This window comes from Merops nubicus, unplaced genomic scaffold (assembly GCF_000691845.1).
Source record: "Merops nubicus isolate BGI_N331 unplaced genomic scaffold, ASM69184v1 scaffold1776, whole genome shotgun sequence".
Taxonomy (NCBI): Eukaryota; Metazoa; Chordata; class Aves; order Coraciiformes; family Meropidae; genus Merops; species Merops nubicus.
In genome coordinates, this window is record NW_008616764.1 from 74227 (window position 1) to 88238 (window position 14012).

Here is a 14012-nt window from a genome sequence, read left to right on the forward strand (position 1 = left end):
CATGCAACTCTTCCATCTTTCTGGTGATAGGTTACCATTAACAAATGATGTGTATTAAGATCAGCAGTTAACATAGCCCTTCTGATGCAATGTGATCTACAAATGTTGCTTTTCACAGCACATTCGTGGCTGCCACATTTCAGAAGGTTTAAAGTAGAGTGAAGAAAGCTGTGGTGTGACATGCTGGTGAGAAGGTCTGGTCAGCCAATGAGGAGGCTGCCCTGACAGTTTCTCAGCCCACCCTACCAGAACCAGCTTCACGTTTCCAACCAGTCTCACTACTGACCTCTGATCCCCCCAAATTCTCTCATTCTTGAGCTCAATGGGAATTTTTCTGCTCACAGAATTTCTCCTTAACATGCCTCATTTCTCCCTAACTCTCCCACACAGTCCCAAGACACACAGAGGCCTCTCTCACTTAAGTGTTCCCTCTCAGAAGCACATTAAATAGTCATGGCCTTTCCACACTACAGGAGAGCAGCAACAGAAGCTTGCAGAGTCAAACTGCTATTCCTATGAGGTCCTGGGCAACTGCTCCCAACCCTGACCCCCATCAGCTCTCGCCACCAGAGCTCTGACCAGCACAGGGTGTGATGTCTGCTCCAGTCCCCTGCAGCCCCACAGCACAGCAGCTCCACGTTCCCCCTGGCCATCAGCACTTGCCCTCCACCCTCCCTCACCACACCAAAGCGGGGCCACCTCCTTTCTCCACAGAACTGAAGGTCCTCTTCTTGCTACGGGATTCAAAAGCCTGGACAAGAATTTACTTGGAAGGCAGCCCGGTACAAAGGAGAAACAGATGCACAGATGCCCTGCCCATGCTATGCAAAGATGGGGTTTGTAACCCAGGACAGAAGCCCTACAGCAGCAGAGAGTAAGCTCTTCTGCCTGAAAAGCTCAGGTACCTGCTGCATGGCCTGAAGAAGAGAAAGTGTGCCCTGTGTTCTCCAGGCTGCTCTCACCCACCTAATGCACTAAGCACCATCAATAAAAGTAAGGAAATACTTACCATTTTACAATTCCAAACGCACAATTTGCCTAAGGCCAGATGGAAGCTTATCTTAGAGCAAAGATGAGAATCAATAAACTTTGTCCTAGAGCTTAAAACTGTTAACTCATCCCTCTCAGAAACAAAAACTTGGGTAATTCAGCCCTGAGGTACAAGAAAAACATCACTACGCTCTGCTGTCAGGGGGTGACTAGCATCCCTCAGAATGAGCCTCTCTAACACCCATTTGTTGAGAACAAGTACTGTCTCAGGTTTTAACAACATCTTCTTCCTCTTTCCCAGTAAGTATATCCCAGTATTGCTGGACGTGTTGGAAAGGTAAGCATAACTCCATAAGGGTCCCAGCTTGGCACATCATTTTCCTGCCCTCCTGCCCATATACCAGGCCCACAAGTGTTCCCAGACACAAGAAACCTGAAGAGTAGAGCAGAACAACAGGCACCTTGCTGGTCAGTATATCTGCAGCTGAACTTACCCCCAGCTTCTGTCACCTCAACATGCCAAAGTGAACTGAAAAGACCAGGTACATAGAAGACTGCACAGTGTCCAGTGCCAACACTTTCAGAAACAGATACAAACTGAGCCTCTGAACCTGGTGGTGCTTTCTCAGCTCCCCACCAGCAGCATGGTGCAGGGAAAGCAAGAGGCTCCTAGGAGCTGGTGACAGCTGCCCTGCAGGACACCACAGGCCAAACCAGAGCAGTAAGAGGTCCTACAGCTGTAGGACCTTCCAGGGTCTACACCAGAAGACAAATGATGCAATCCTGCTCTTTGACAGTTCATCTTGAAGTCTCCTCCTTCCCATCTGCAGCCTGTCCATCAAGTCAGGCCAGTCTTCTGGACAAGCCAATCCTGCAACCACAGGCAGTGCTAGGACAAACCAGAGCAGTGAGAGGCCCATCCTAATTTGGGCCACAGCTGTAGGACCTTCCAGGGTCTACACCAGAAGACAAATGATGCAATCCTGCTCTTTGACAGTTCATCTTGAAGTCTCCTCCTTCCCATCTGCAGCCTGTCCATCAAGTCAGGCCAATCTTCTGGACAAGCCAATCCTGCAGCCTCCAACAGCCTCAAACCATAGAACATTTCTCACATCTGTCCTGTGTTTGTTCAGGAGGCAACTGCAAAACAGTAACTACTGAATTCTGCAAAGCAGAAAGTCCCAACCTGTGACTCCACCCAAACAACTCCTGTGGAATCACTTTATCACATGCACTCAAGAGCTTCTGAACGTGGTTTTACAGAGCAAGAACCACAGTCTCCACACTGCTTCTACAACATTTACGAAGGGATGTCACTTTAAAGAAGTCTACAAAATTTGCAGTTAAACATATGCAGCAGAAGTGGTTTTGAAACAGGGCGACATGAAGCCTTTCTCCCCAGCTGCATTCTAAAAAATCCAGAAATCTATATAATTTCACCTTTAAAAACTTTACTCAGCAGAAATTATGTACAGATGATGAAAATGTTAGCCAAAGAATGACAGGAGAAAGAATATTCCACTCCCACATTGACCTTAATTAGGGGAGACTGGCTTGGCATCTTTAAAACACCTTGATGTTATATATTAATTACACACATTAATAGACAGGGAACAAATATGATCCACTCAGTATTGAATGCAGATGTCATTGCTCTGTAAAAATATTTAATACGAAACAGCATTTTTGTAACATTGAAATAATCTGATAATTAAAATGTACATATTCTTTCACTTAGTGTGGGTGGACCAGGCAGCCAAGTGTATTGTTTGTGAGATTCACTGCAAGGCAATAATAATTAGATTTATTGGTGAGGCATGTTTTGGGAAGAGCAAAGCTTAAACTCCAAGTGACTGCATGCTTCCTACTCGTAATTCTGAGCTTCAGAGGGGCTCACATCAAAATTCAAGCCAGGTTTTAAGTTTTTTTCTGTTTAGCTTGCTAATTGCTGGATTATAATGACTACACTGGAACCAGTTCCCAAGGATTTCAGAAAGCTAGGGATTTGCCTCTGGGTCTCATTTGGCCTCTCTCTGGGAAAAAGGCTTTTAAGTCCCTCCAAACATACACAAACCCATTAAACAGACATGGTTTAAAGAAATGGCAAGCTCGCCAACAGCTGCCTCGTGGGGGTTTCAACTTTGTTTATGAGAGGTCTAATGCAGAGGTTCTCAGCCTTGCAATCCTTATCAGGTTTAAGGAGACTCACGACCACCCTCCCTTTGTTATGACCAACAAAGCACAGAACTCAAATCAGGTTATACAGTGAAAACACTACTCTAATGGGGATTATTCAGTCATCAGGAAAAAAAAAAGTGAACTGCATAAAGGTCTTCAGAACTTCAACTATCTGAGTTGGGCATCTCCACCCTTCATGTGCCAACAATTTTGTGTTTTTGCAGTGGAAAGGAGGAAGAACATGGCACTAGTATTCCATGTTTAAATCCAGCATCTATAGGAAGCTGGTTTTCACTATCAATTTTTTCCTCTCCTGATCTACTTCCACACAGTATTTTTTTCTGCAGAGATCACAAACACGCTCCACAAAAATTTGTGAAAAGAAAATTAGGAAAGGCAGTTTTGGGGAAGTAACAAGCAGTTCTAATAAATGTCTGTTTTCAATACATTCAGTACAGACTCCTGAAAGAGCTCTATGCACCACATCCAGTATGGGGGCAGGGGGAAACTTCTTCATCTGCAGTAAGAAATCACAAGGAAGCTAAGGGGAAGGAGAAGGATGGAGGGCACTACTCCCCCTAAGCAACTAGAGCAACCATGGTTTTAAATGCTATAAGGAAGTAAAATGTAAAGGAAAAACTTCTATCCAAACACAAAACACAACTCCCATTCCACATTTACTGATTATATTACAAGCAAGCAAGTATACTCCTCAAAGATGCTTGCACATGAGCAGTACAGAATGAAAACTAGGCTACAGTTAATTCTCTTTTCTAAAAGGCTGAAGAGATCTTGCCATCTATTACAGTAAAAGCATAGATGCTGCCCAAATGCTGGTCTCCCTAGCTCACTCCAGCACAATTTTCATTCTTTCCCCTTGTCTTCACTCCCACCATACCAAAGCAACAAAAGAAGGGCATTAGAGATTCATTTCGTATTTATAAGATAAACATTTACTAATTATATTACAAGCAAGTATACTCCTCAAAGATGCTTGCACATGAGCAGTACAGAATGAAAACTAGGCTACAGTTAATTCTTTTTCTTTTCTAAAAGGCTGAAGAGATCTTGCCATCTATTACAGTAAAAGCATAGATGCTGCCCAAATGCTGGTCTCCCTAGCTCACTCCAGCACAATTTTCATTCTTTCCCCTTGTCTTCACTCCCACCATACCAAAGCAACAAAAGAAAGGCATTAGAGATTCATTTCGTATTTATAAGATAAAGAAACCACAAATTTAAGTAAAAGGAAGAATTTCCAGACATTAAATCACGCCAGGCAGACTTAACACATCACAAACAGTTGCTCTTCTCTAGCAAATGTTCCAAAAACCTTTCTACTTTTTCACTTCTTTGGTAGTACTTTTCAGCCGGAGGCAAAAACGTTCCTCAAGGTGGTGGTTTGGGTAGACAGCCTCATTCCCAGTCCACCTGGCAGTTTAGTACACAGATGGATCTCCACAACTAGCACTGCTTTATTTCTAGCATCATCCTGTCTGGTTTTAAAAATGGCACTATTTCAAAGGGATTGTGTGGAAGGAGTGGAAATCTTTCATCATTATGCAAGAATCAGTATTCCCTTATCCATCTAACTATAAATGACCTTGAACCAACACAGGAAGACGATATAGAGTGAGCCAGCAATTAAGAACTCTAATTTATTGGTTTTGGTATGAGCTTTTTATTGCATTTCTAGATTTCTGTGAATCCCCTAGCATGAACATTATTCCCCAAAGACATTTACTTCTCTTAACACAGGGACCAATTTTCCTCCTTCTCTTTATCTTGTGTTTAGCAAATTAAAGCATTGGCATTAAGCAGCTCCAAATATTCACTTTTAAAAATACCTCTTAAATACTAGGGTCTATAAGCATAAATTTCTCACTGTTACTGTGACAAACACCCCACTCCATGCTTTCTGTCAAGGAAAGAGAGCTAAGCCTGAAGGCAATTATATAGCCCACCTAGGTATTCTGCTTGACACTCAAGCATCCTTGGAAATTTCCATTTTTTGTACTATCTACAGCACACAGGCACACCCCCTTCTGATCTTTCTTTTGCACCAAAGGAAACCAAACTATTGAATATCCCTTAGAAAGCTGACCTTTGTAACAGGATCTTTAACCAATGGAAGTTCAATATTTTAACTTTCATTCCTCAGCAATGCTATTTAAGGATCCATCTGAGGCCTCTGCTGCTCCCAAGGTTCCTGCCTTGCAAAGCAAAGAGAAATGTACTCTTTTTTTATGCTGGTTGCCTAGCAACCAGCCTAAGCTTTTGCAAGGAAACCAACAGAACGAACAGCCTAAATCATAAAATTTGTCTGCTGTTGCTGTAGAATTATGTATCAAACATATTTATAACTTTCCTTCTAGCCTTCTGGAAAGGCAGTACAGGCATGGCTGAGTCAAACTCGAAGCTCCTCAAAGCTGTTATTTGAGACATCTGCTTTTGCTGCACTGTTTAAATAAGGGGAAATATTCCTTTTTGGGGGTTCAACACAGATATGAGCAGCTTAGACATTAGCTTGTCATTATTTGGCTATGACCAGCATGTATCAGCAGCTTGCAAAGGGCTCCAGAATCACAGCTCATGACTGTGTAAGACTGGTTTCAAAATCCTAAAGATGCTGCCACCACAAGCCCTGGGTAGGGCTGCAGGATTTCCAACTGCTGAGCAGCCGAGGGGAGCACAGTGACACTGCAAGACTGCCTCTGGGAAGAGCTGCAGCCTCCTCCCTCAGAAAAAACAGATAAAAGACAGATGCCAAGAAGGATGTGATTATTTCCCTTTGTACAACAGCAGACACCCCCTGCAGCGTTATGTTATTGAGGAAACCATGCACGTAGAGAAGCAGGACTCCTTCTTCCACTTTGCCTTAAAGATGAGCAAACGTAAGGAGTAAGAGCAGAGAGGAGCATTTTGTGTAGCTGAAAGCAGCATTACCTGCCTGGTTTGACAAGGTACCATGCTTGGAGCTTAAATTCCCTTACTGCCAGCCTGTGTTATCTCTATAGCAATGCTGACCCCTTGGTTGTCCCCATGGTGTCCTCAGTCCAGGCCAGCAGGGGCTGAGGGAGGATCAGCAATGATGCAGTTGTTTCTGGTCGTGCAATTACTGTCCTAAAGACAAGCACTGGTCTGATGGTGTTCTGTCAATGCCAGATGAGAGGGGCTGCTGCCAGGCACCCCAGGAACACATAACCACCACCAGCAATCCTAACAGAAGGCCTGCTGAGCACCCAGCTAACTGCTTCCAGCTCCACTGGGCTCTCACAGAGGCTCTTCCCCATAGTCCCTTCCATTGCTCCCGAGCTCTTCTCTTATGCATTTTTTGCTCCACTTCATCCCCTAAATGAGTATACAGGGTGACAGGTAAGAGCAGATTATCCTCTCCTAGCAGATGCTCCACGCTTCCCTCAGCTGGCCTGAGCCTGTATCACTTCCCACCCTTCTCAACTAACACACATCCTAAAGCCTTTAATTCACTAACCAAGTTGTGCTGTCATCTTTTTTCTTTTTCTTGTTGGTTTTTTTTTTTTCCTTTCTTTTTTGGCAGAAACATTAAATATGAGCATGAAAATGGTTTTATGCACTGCCTACACTAATAACAATAATAATCATCCACTGGGCATGAGAGATCATTATAAGACTGCTGTGAGTTGAATGTCTCAATTAGGATACCCAGCACTTTCAGACTAAGCATACAGTGTTCACAAAATAATTCCATAGCTATCCTTGAAGAGTCCCTCCCTTACTGCCCTTAGGAAAATACACAGTGTCATCACTAAACAAATCTTGTCTCCTTGGTTGGTATCTAGAAGAGAGTCATCAATGTTGCCACACATTGTTCGAGGCATGTATTTTATCAGCTTATCCTTTCCTTAAGCAGCGTGACAGGTAAAAAAGACATGATGCAGATCTAGAAGATTTTCTGAAGTACTGTCAGTTTAAGCTAGAGTTCAGTTCCACAAAGCACTTGGGAGTCCCTACTCCCAGAGAGCTCCCGTGACATTCTGGGACAGCCTTGCTGGGACACTAGGTCCCGTGTGAGGCTGTTAGGTGTGGAAGAAGACAGAAACCTGAACAAGGGAGCACGTAACTGATCCAACTGGTCTGAGGCCAGGGAAATGCTTGCGAGTGCACAGGGACCCTGTTTCACATCCCCTGTGCTTGTAATAGATCATCTAGACACTATGACAATTCTGCCTCCAAGTTGGGATACCTCAGCAGAGCTACCCCAGTCTGCGGGAGCGCCGTCTGCCTGTGGTCTCCATGACCTCCAGTGGAAAACGTGTCGCTGAAAAGCAGCAGCAGGAAACAAGCCTGCCCCAAACAGCTGCCTCTCTCGTCACTCCTGTGATGACTACAAACTCTCCTCTCCTCTGTAAATAAGAGTTTGGTCCCTCCTTTCCCCATTCTGCTGAATACAGGCCACTTTACTTTGTCAAGCTCTGGAGACAGGCAGATGCAACCCACTGCACTCGCCGTACGCTGGCAGCAGGACAGTGGCTCATGTCGCTGCCCGAGGCCTCTGCCAGATGGCACCCGGCTATCATACCACTCGCCACTCAGACTCCAGCCTGTCTCTGCGTGGCAGCCGAGCCAGGGAGCTGCTCTGCCCACTCAGCCCCTGCCTGCTGCACTGCCACACCTCAAAGGCTAGCGGCAGCAGAGGCAGCGCAAAGCGGCTGGAAGACACTGGAGATCAGGCCCCATCTCTCTCCTCTGTACTAACCTAAGATTGAGCCACGATTACTCTCTGGATACTCAATATCAGGTTTTCCAGCCCCAGCTCAGAAGAACAGGGGTGCTGTGTTAGACTGATTTAAACCTTTCTCTTGCCTATCCAGAACTGCACTTGGTGGTACAGGGCAACTCTCACTTTGTCTCTGCCATTGTCTAAGTTTTCCCAGCATCTCATCTAGAATTGCCTGCAAGTCTTCAGAATTTCATGGTGGATTTTAATCATTTAAATAAAGGTGTTCCTTTTGTTCAGCAAAAACACAGCTCTGTATACATACATTCCCAAGAATAGGTCAAAAAAAAAACCAAGACCACACCATCACTCTCATTATGCAAGTTTTTGAGAAGCACAGCAAAGTGTAGTTGCTGTCACTCCATTATTTCCATTATTTAAGTGGACAGAAGACAGACAGGAAGGTTATGCTTCTCTGAGCTTTTTCATTCACTGTTTTATGAAGCCCTAAGGCCCCGCTTGCTCTGTAAGAACTTGCTGAAGTGAGGTGCCTATTTCTGTTAAGACGTGTGCTTTGCAGAATAATGTGCAAACTCAAGCCTACATACAGTAATAGGCCTAGGTGGCAGGCTTGACATTCAGACTGATCACTTGTAAAAAATGGCAGGCACCGTTTGGCAGGTTTTTTGGCTGGCAGAGGAAGAAAATAGTTTGAAATTCAACTTGATTGCCTTAACCTGAAAAAGACAAATATACAAAATAAAAGTAGCACAAGTCAAATGCAGTGTAGAAGAGAGGGCAAGATTGCATTTTGCAGCACTTTTAAGAAGGTCAGAGTTTGAAAATCCTTAAAATATGTTAAAGAACAGAGAGACCAAGGTTTCCAGCATTTACAGGTTAATAAAACTGTTCCTGTCGTACCCAGGATTTATGAGCATGATTTGCTGTACTGCAGAACAAGTAATGCTGCAGGATGTGAGATTTCATTACCAAGAAATCAGATCAGGAATTGGCTGTGACTGAGACAGGTGAAAACTGATCTTCTACCTATGAAAGCTCAAGTGTACTCCACATTCTGCAGTCTAGACAGGCCACGCTGTTTTCTCATCAGTTCTTTCTGCTACACTGGAGCACTTACTTTGAAATGAACCCTGTCCTGCTCTCAAGCTGTGAAGCAATATAACAATGTATGCCACATTTCCCATTAGCACGATGACGCATTGCGGAGTATACGACAGGAATCCTCAAGGAATACTTTGGGATTAGAAGTGAAACACTGCACAGATGGGATTGTTGGGTAAGGGAATTCCCTCTGCCCCATAAAGGGCTCTAGAACATTTACAGCTCTTATATCATTAAGCAAGATAAGGCCATTTTACCTTGTAAATATTTAAAGTACAGGCAAAATGACATGACACACTTAAAAATCTGAAAAGATAGGACAGTTGTAGAAATACAGATACTTGTGTTGCTCTTTTTTCTCTTAACTACCAAATATTCAGCAACTTCTCAGGAAGGTGAAGAGTTATGCAAACATAAGGGCCAAGAGACAGTTCTCATGCAAATTGTTAGAAACTGAAGATCAGGCCCCATTTCTCTCCTCTATACTAACCTAAGATTGAGCCACAATTACTCTCTGGATACACTCACTCTTTCAACCACGAGCAGTTAATATCTAGATTTGCTCTCTGGCAGATTACTAGAGCATTATCTGCTGTTGAGAAACACAACCTGTAAAGCCAGTAAAGCTCCCAGACCAGCCCTGTATTTATGGGAAGACACTGTGCCTTTTCATCATAGTCTATCTAGTCATTGTTGTCCTCAGTATCAAGAGATCACGTATCTGAAGGATTTGCAGAGGCACAGAGGGCAGCAATGTGCTAACTCTAGCTGAATGCCAAGGGGAGCTGGACCTGACTTGTAAAACCCCCACCTGACATAAGCCAGTGCAAGGTATTAGCACCATTGCACCAAGCTCATTGTTTAAGTATTCCACCAGCAGCTTCAGGAAAACGGGTCATTCTCACACTTGGAATTGGATTCTGAAATGCTTGTACTGAACTCCTATAGGAATCTGTGGGTCTCTTTCTCACTAAACATCTCCCTTCAGCTCCCTGCTGATCTAACGTGGTTTGTCAGAGTTTCCATGTCTCCTTTTGATTATAATAGACCTAGCTGATATAACTGTGGAGTCCCAGAACAGGGTCAGAGGTTGCAAGGTCCCACCAAGTAAATCCCTGGTGCCTCCTGAAGACTTGTTTCTCTCAGATTTTTTTCTCCCCTTTAAGGTAAAAAAAAAAATAAAATAAAAAAATCAATTCTTTCAATCTTCCCACAGTCCTGCTAACTACACCCTTACATGTCCTTGATGTTTTGTTAGACTCTCATTCTGCTGTCTTCTTGAAATATAATGCTTAACAATACACAGCCTTCCAAGGTAAGGCTTTGCCTATGCTCACAGAAGTGAAGGAATCCCTTCAGACATTTTTCAAGCTTTGCTGCCACTTATACATCACAAAACTTCTCTGTAAAAGCATCTCACTTCATCTTCCATTTTCATGCCAAAGCCACTGTTTCCAACTCAGCTTATAGCCATAAAAAGCCAGTAGTAATCTTTTGGCAGATGACTGCTAGCTAGTGGCCTCTGGTCAGTTCCACATGGATTCCCCTGCACTCCATGGTCATGGAATAAAGGACCACATTAAGTGGTCTACTACCACACAGCATTAATTTGCTTACACCTCCTAAAAGTCTAGGTGTGGACCCTCAGGACCAACAGGCTAACTTTTGTACCATCCACACTTACTACAGGAAGTCTTCTCTTTCAAGACTAAGAGTCTACTCTTTAAAGACTAAAGAAAAGCTCCTGCTGCCTCTGCCTAACTTTTGCAACCAGATTTAGTCATCTTAGTCATTAACTGATAACTTTGACAAACACTAATTTAAATAAATTATGCTAAAACCTATGTCCATGCAAACATTCACACATTTTCCTTTTTCCACAGGATCATTTGCACCAAACACTTCAAAAATGTTAATCACTGCAAGTCATTATTTTCATTGATCAGATGGAGAAAACACAGCTTAAAGAGATGTTAAGACAACTACCCAAAGACAGAGAGAGTTGATGACAGTAACTTTGACAAACACTAATTTAAATAAAAATTATGCTAAAACATATGTTCATGCAAACATTCATTTTCTTTTTCCACAGGATCATTTGCACCAAACACTTCAAAAATGTTAATCACTGCAAGTCATTATTTTCATTGATCAGATGGAGAAAACACAGCTTAAAGAGATGTTAAGACAACTACCCAAAGACAGAGAGAGTTGATGACAGCCTTAGACATCAGTATCCTTCTCATATGAATCACATTTGTGTTGAACCTGCAGAGAATGGGCAGCTATATATATATATATTTTCAATCCACAGCCATGCATAAACCCCATTTTCTCTTTGATAATGAGAAGTAAACACTACATGGAAAGAACAATATTCAATATCCAATGTACATACCTGATCACACAGTGCAACTGGAGTCTCAAAGGAGAGCACTGTCCTTCCACCTAGCTGTCTGATGACACCTACTCCCACAAAATACATGACTGTGCACATTCAAACAAACAAGCTAGATGCATGTTCTCCTTTGGCAGAGTGACCTTTCAAGGTCCTTTGGTCTGAACCTTACCTTTCCACAAGCCACCATGGACAGGGCAAGCTGGTACCAGAGGTGAAACTCATCAAATGCAAACTTCATGGCTCTCTCCAAGCACTGAGAAATAAATGTTGGGAGAAATATGAGACTACTTTTTTTTTTATCTTTTGTTGAGACTGTTGCCTGGCTCACTAATTGAACTGGGGGTGGGGGAATCTGCTGTAGCCCAGGTGAAGTTGTTGAATTTTTTTATGACATCATTTTCCTCTTTCCAATTAATGGAGCTTGCTAGCATACACCATCACTTCCAAAGACACCCACTTTGTTCAACTGCCTGCACGTTAATTATTTTAATGTCTGAAACAGTTCTGTGTACATTTCTGGCCTGTGATCCTACAGGTCTGTAGCTGTGTCTAGTAGCTGCCAGCTACCACGTTTCGTTTTCACCTCTCCCAACACATTGCTGTAAACAGGGGCTCTGCTGGCGCGTTTCAAGGGGAAGTTTTGGCAGAAGCTGGGAGGAGGTACCTCTGAAAGCATGACATACTGCCCTCTTCTGCCCAGTGTGATACTGAGGAGGTCGTAGACTGCAGAAGCATCCTGGAGGCTGACAGCTCGGTCATCCTGCTGGTCTGGGGCTCTGCTGATCACCGCGTCCCGGTTCGCCTGCACACAGACACAAATGAAGCATCAGACTCCAAAAGAGCAAGGGAGGACACAGGAAGTTCCAGCCATCATCCACAGCATTTTGTTTAAAAACACTTGGAGGTGTTTTTTTTTTAACTCATCTCAACATACAGAAGATGTTTCCATAGAGTTACTCTTTACCCACATGAAGTAAACTCAAGAAGATAGTTGTACGTCCAGAAGGAGCTGCAAGGAACCCCTCATCTGGACTTGTTTCACAGAAATAGTGCATTAGGAAATGGACTCCCAGGTCCCATTTCCTCAATAGTTAGCAGTTTAAGGCCACCCTTAAACCACATTCCTTTTTACTGCAATTGCAACTGTGATAACTGTTTTCATGGTTGGTATTTTATCTTCTGTGTCAGCACTTGATTTCTTCCCAATAGCATGCATTTTTACTGTTCTTTTCTGCTCCTCACTTTTTATTTCTTAATTGGAGCAGGTTGCCTTACTAATCAGATTTGCCTGTCATCAATTTAATGAAATTAGAGGTCTGGGCAATGCTATACCAAATACTTTTTTAAAAAAATATCTTGTGTTAGTTTCACCTAATCTATCAATGGATTGTTCAGCCTACATCAAAAAGAAACACTACTTTTGACAGAAAAAGATCAGTCTAGCAGTTTGTGAGGATGTCCCAAAATACCGTATGCCATACACTGAGATTTACCTCAGCCTGTTTTCTGGGCAGAAAGAGGGAGATTTCAATCCCAGAGTAAACAGAGAAGTCCCTCTGATTTCTGAATGCAGAGGACTTCACCCAGACTGCCTAACCTCTGAGAGTGGCAGTGCTGGATGCCACTGATGGCTAGCACTGACTGACAGCACAGACACACTGCCCTGGGACCCCCAGCTGAGAGAGATGCAACATCAGACACTCGGGTCTAGACATCTAAAAGACCAGCAAAATAAAGAAGATTGCCAGCAGTTTCACCTGGGGCAAAGACAAACAAAATGTTCCCTCCCTGAAGCAGGAAGGTTATGAGATTTGTTTTATAATACTTACTACTATAATCTTACATCTATTTCTTTCTAATTGCAGGGAGACTTTTTTTTTTTTTCCTGAAAAGGTTGAACATGGGAATTAAGTGTAATAAAAATTTCCAGAATATACAGCCCTTCAAGCCCACGCATATTTCATTATGATTAAGCTGCAGCTGTTTCATCATGATATTATCTGTGTAATGCCCCAGTTCCAAGCACTCTTCATCACAGCCTCCAGCCGAGACAGCAAACACAATTACTGACAACTAACACAATCACAACCAAGAGCTAAATGGCAACTGCAGTTAAAGGCAAACTGGCAGGTCAGGTTCAATCTTGTGTCTGCACAAATAAACTTACACCAACTCTTACAGCCACAGCAGTATTTTCATTTTTGGTGTTACTGCAAAAGAGGGAATTTGTGATTTAAAAAAAAAGTAATTCAGAATAGTATGTTGCATGGGGGAATGAAACCAACTTCAAAGAGAAAATCCTGCAAGCAGAGTACAGAAGTACAGCTCCTCTACCTTTATTAGCAGAACCAAACAAATAAGAATAAAAAAAATTAGAAGTTTAAGCTCTGTTTGGACTTAAACCAAGACTGCTACATGGAAGGGAAGAAGAGGAATTAAAGGCACATACAGAACAATTCTGAGCTTTCTGCTTCAGAGAGTTAAAGGCAAGGCATGTACAGAACAAGCCTTATTGCCAAGTGCATCCTCCTACACATATACAATAGCATTAACAATTTTTTCTGCACCCATTATATTGTTATGACAATTGTTTGTAGAAAAGAGCTACTGAGATAGCACCCC

General features: G+C 42.9%; 1 protein-coding gene across 1 annotated transcript in view; it reads right to left on the bottom strand.

The window, feature by feature from the left end:
- Positions 1–12192, bottom strand: part of LOC103775459 (tetratricopeptide repeat protein 7A-like) — a gene marked incomplete at both ends in the record, with an annotated part of 81523 nt that extends 69331 nt beyond the window's left edge. The window contains 2 exons of the mRNA XM_008942914.1: positions 11560–11643; positions 12055–12192. Of these exons, the coding sequence (XP_008941162.1) occupies positions 11560–11643; positions 12055–12192 (222 nt within the window). The remainder of the gene's footprint in view (positions 1–11559; positions 11644–12054) is intronic.
- Positions 12193–14012: the final 1820 nt, after the last annotated feature.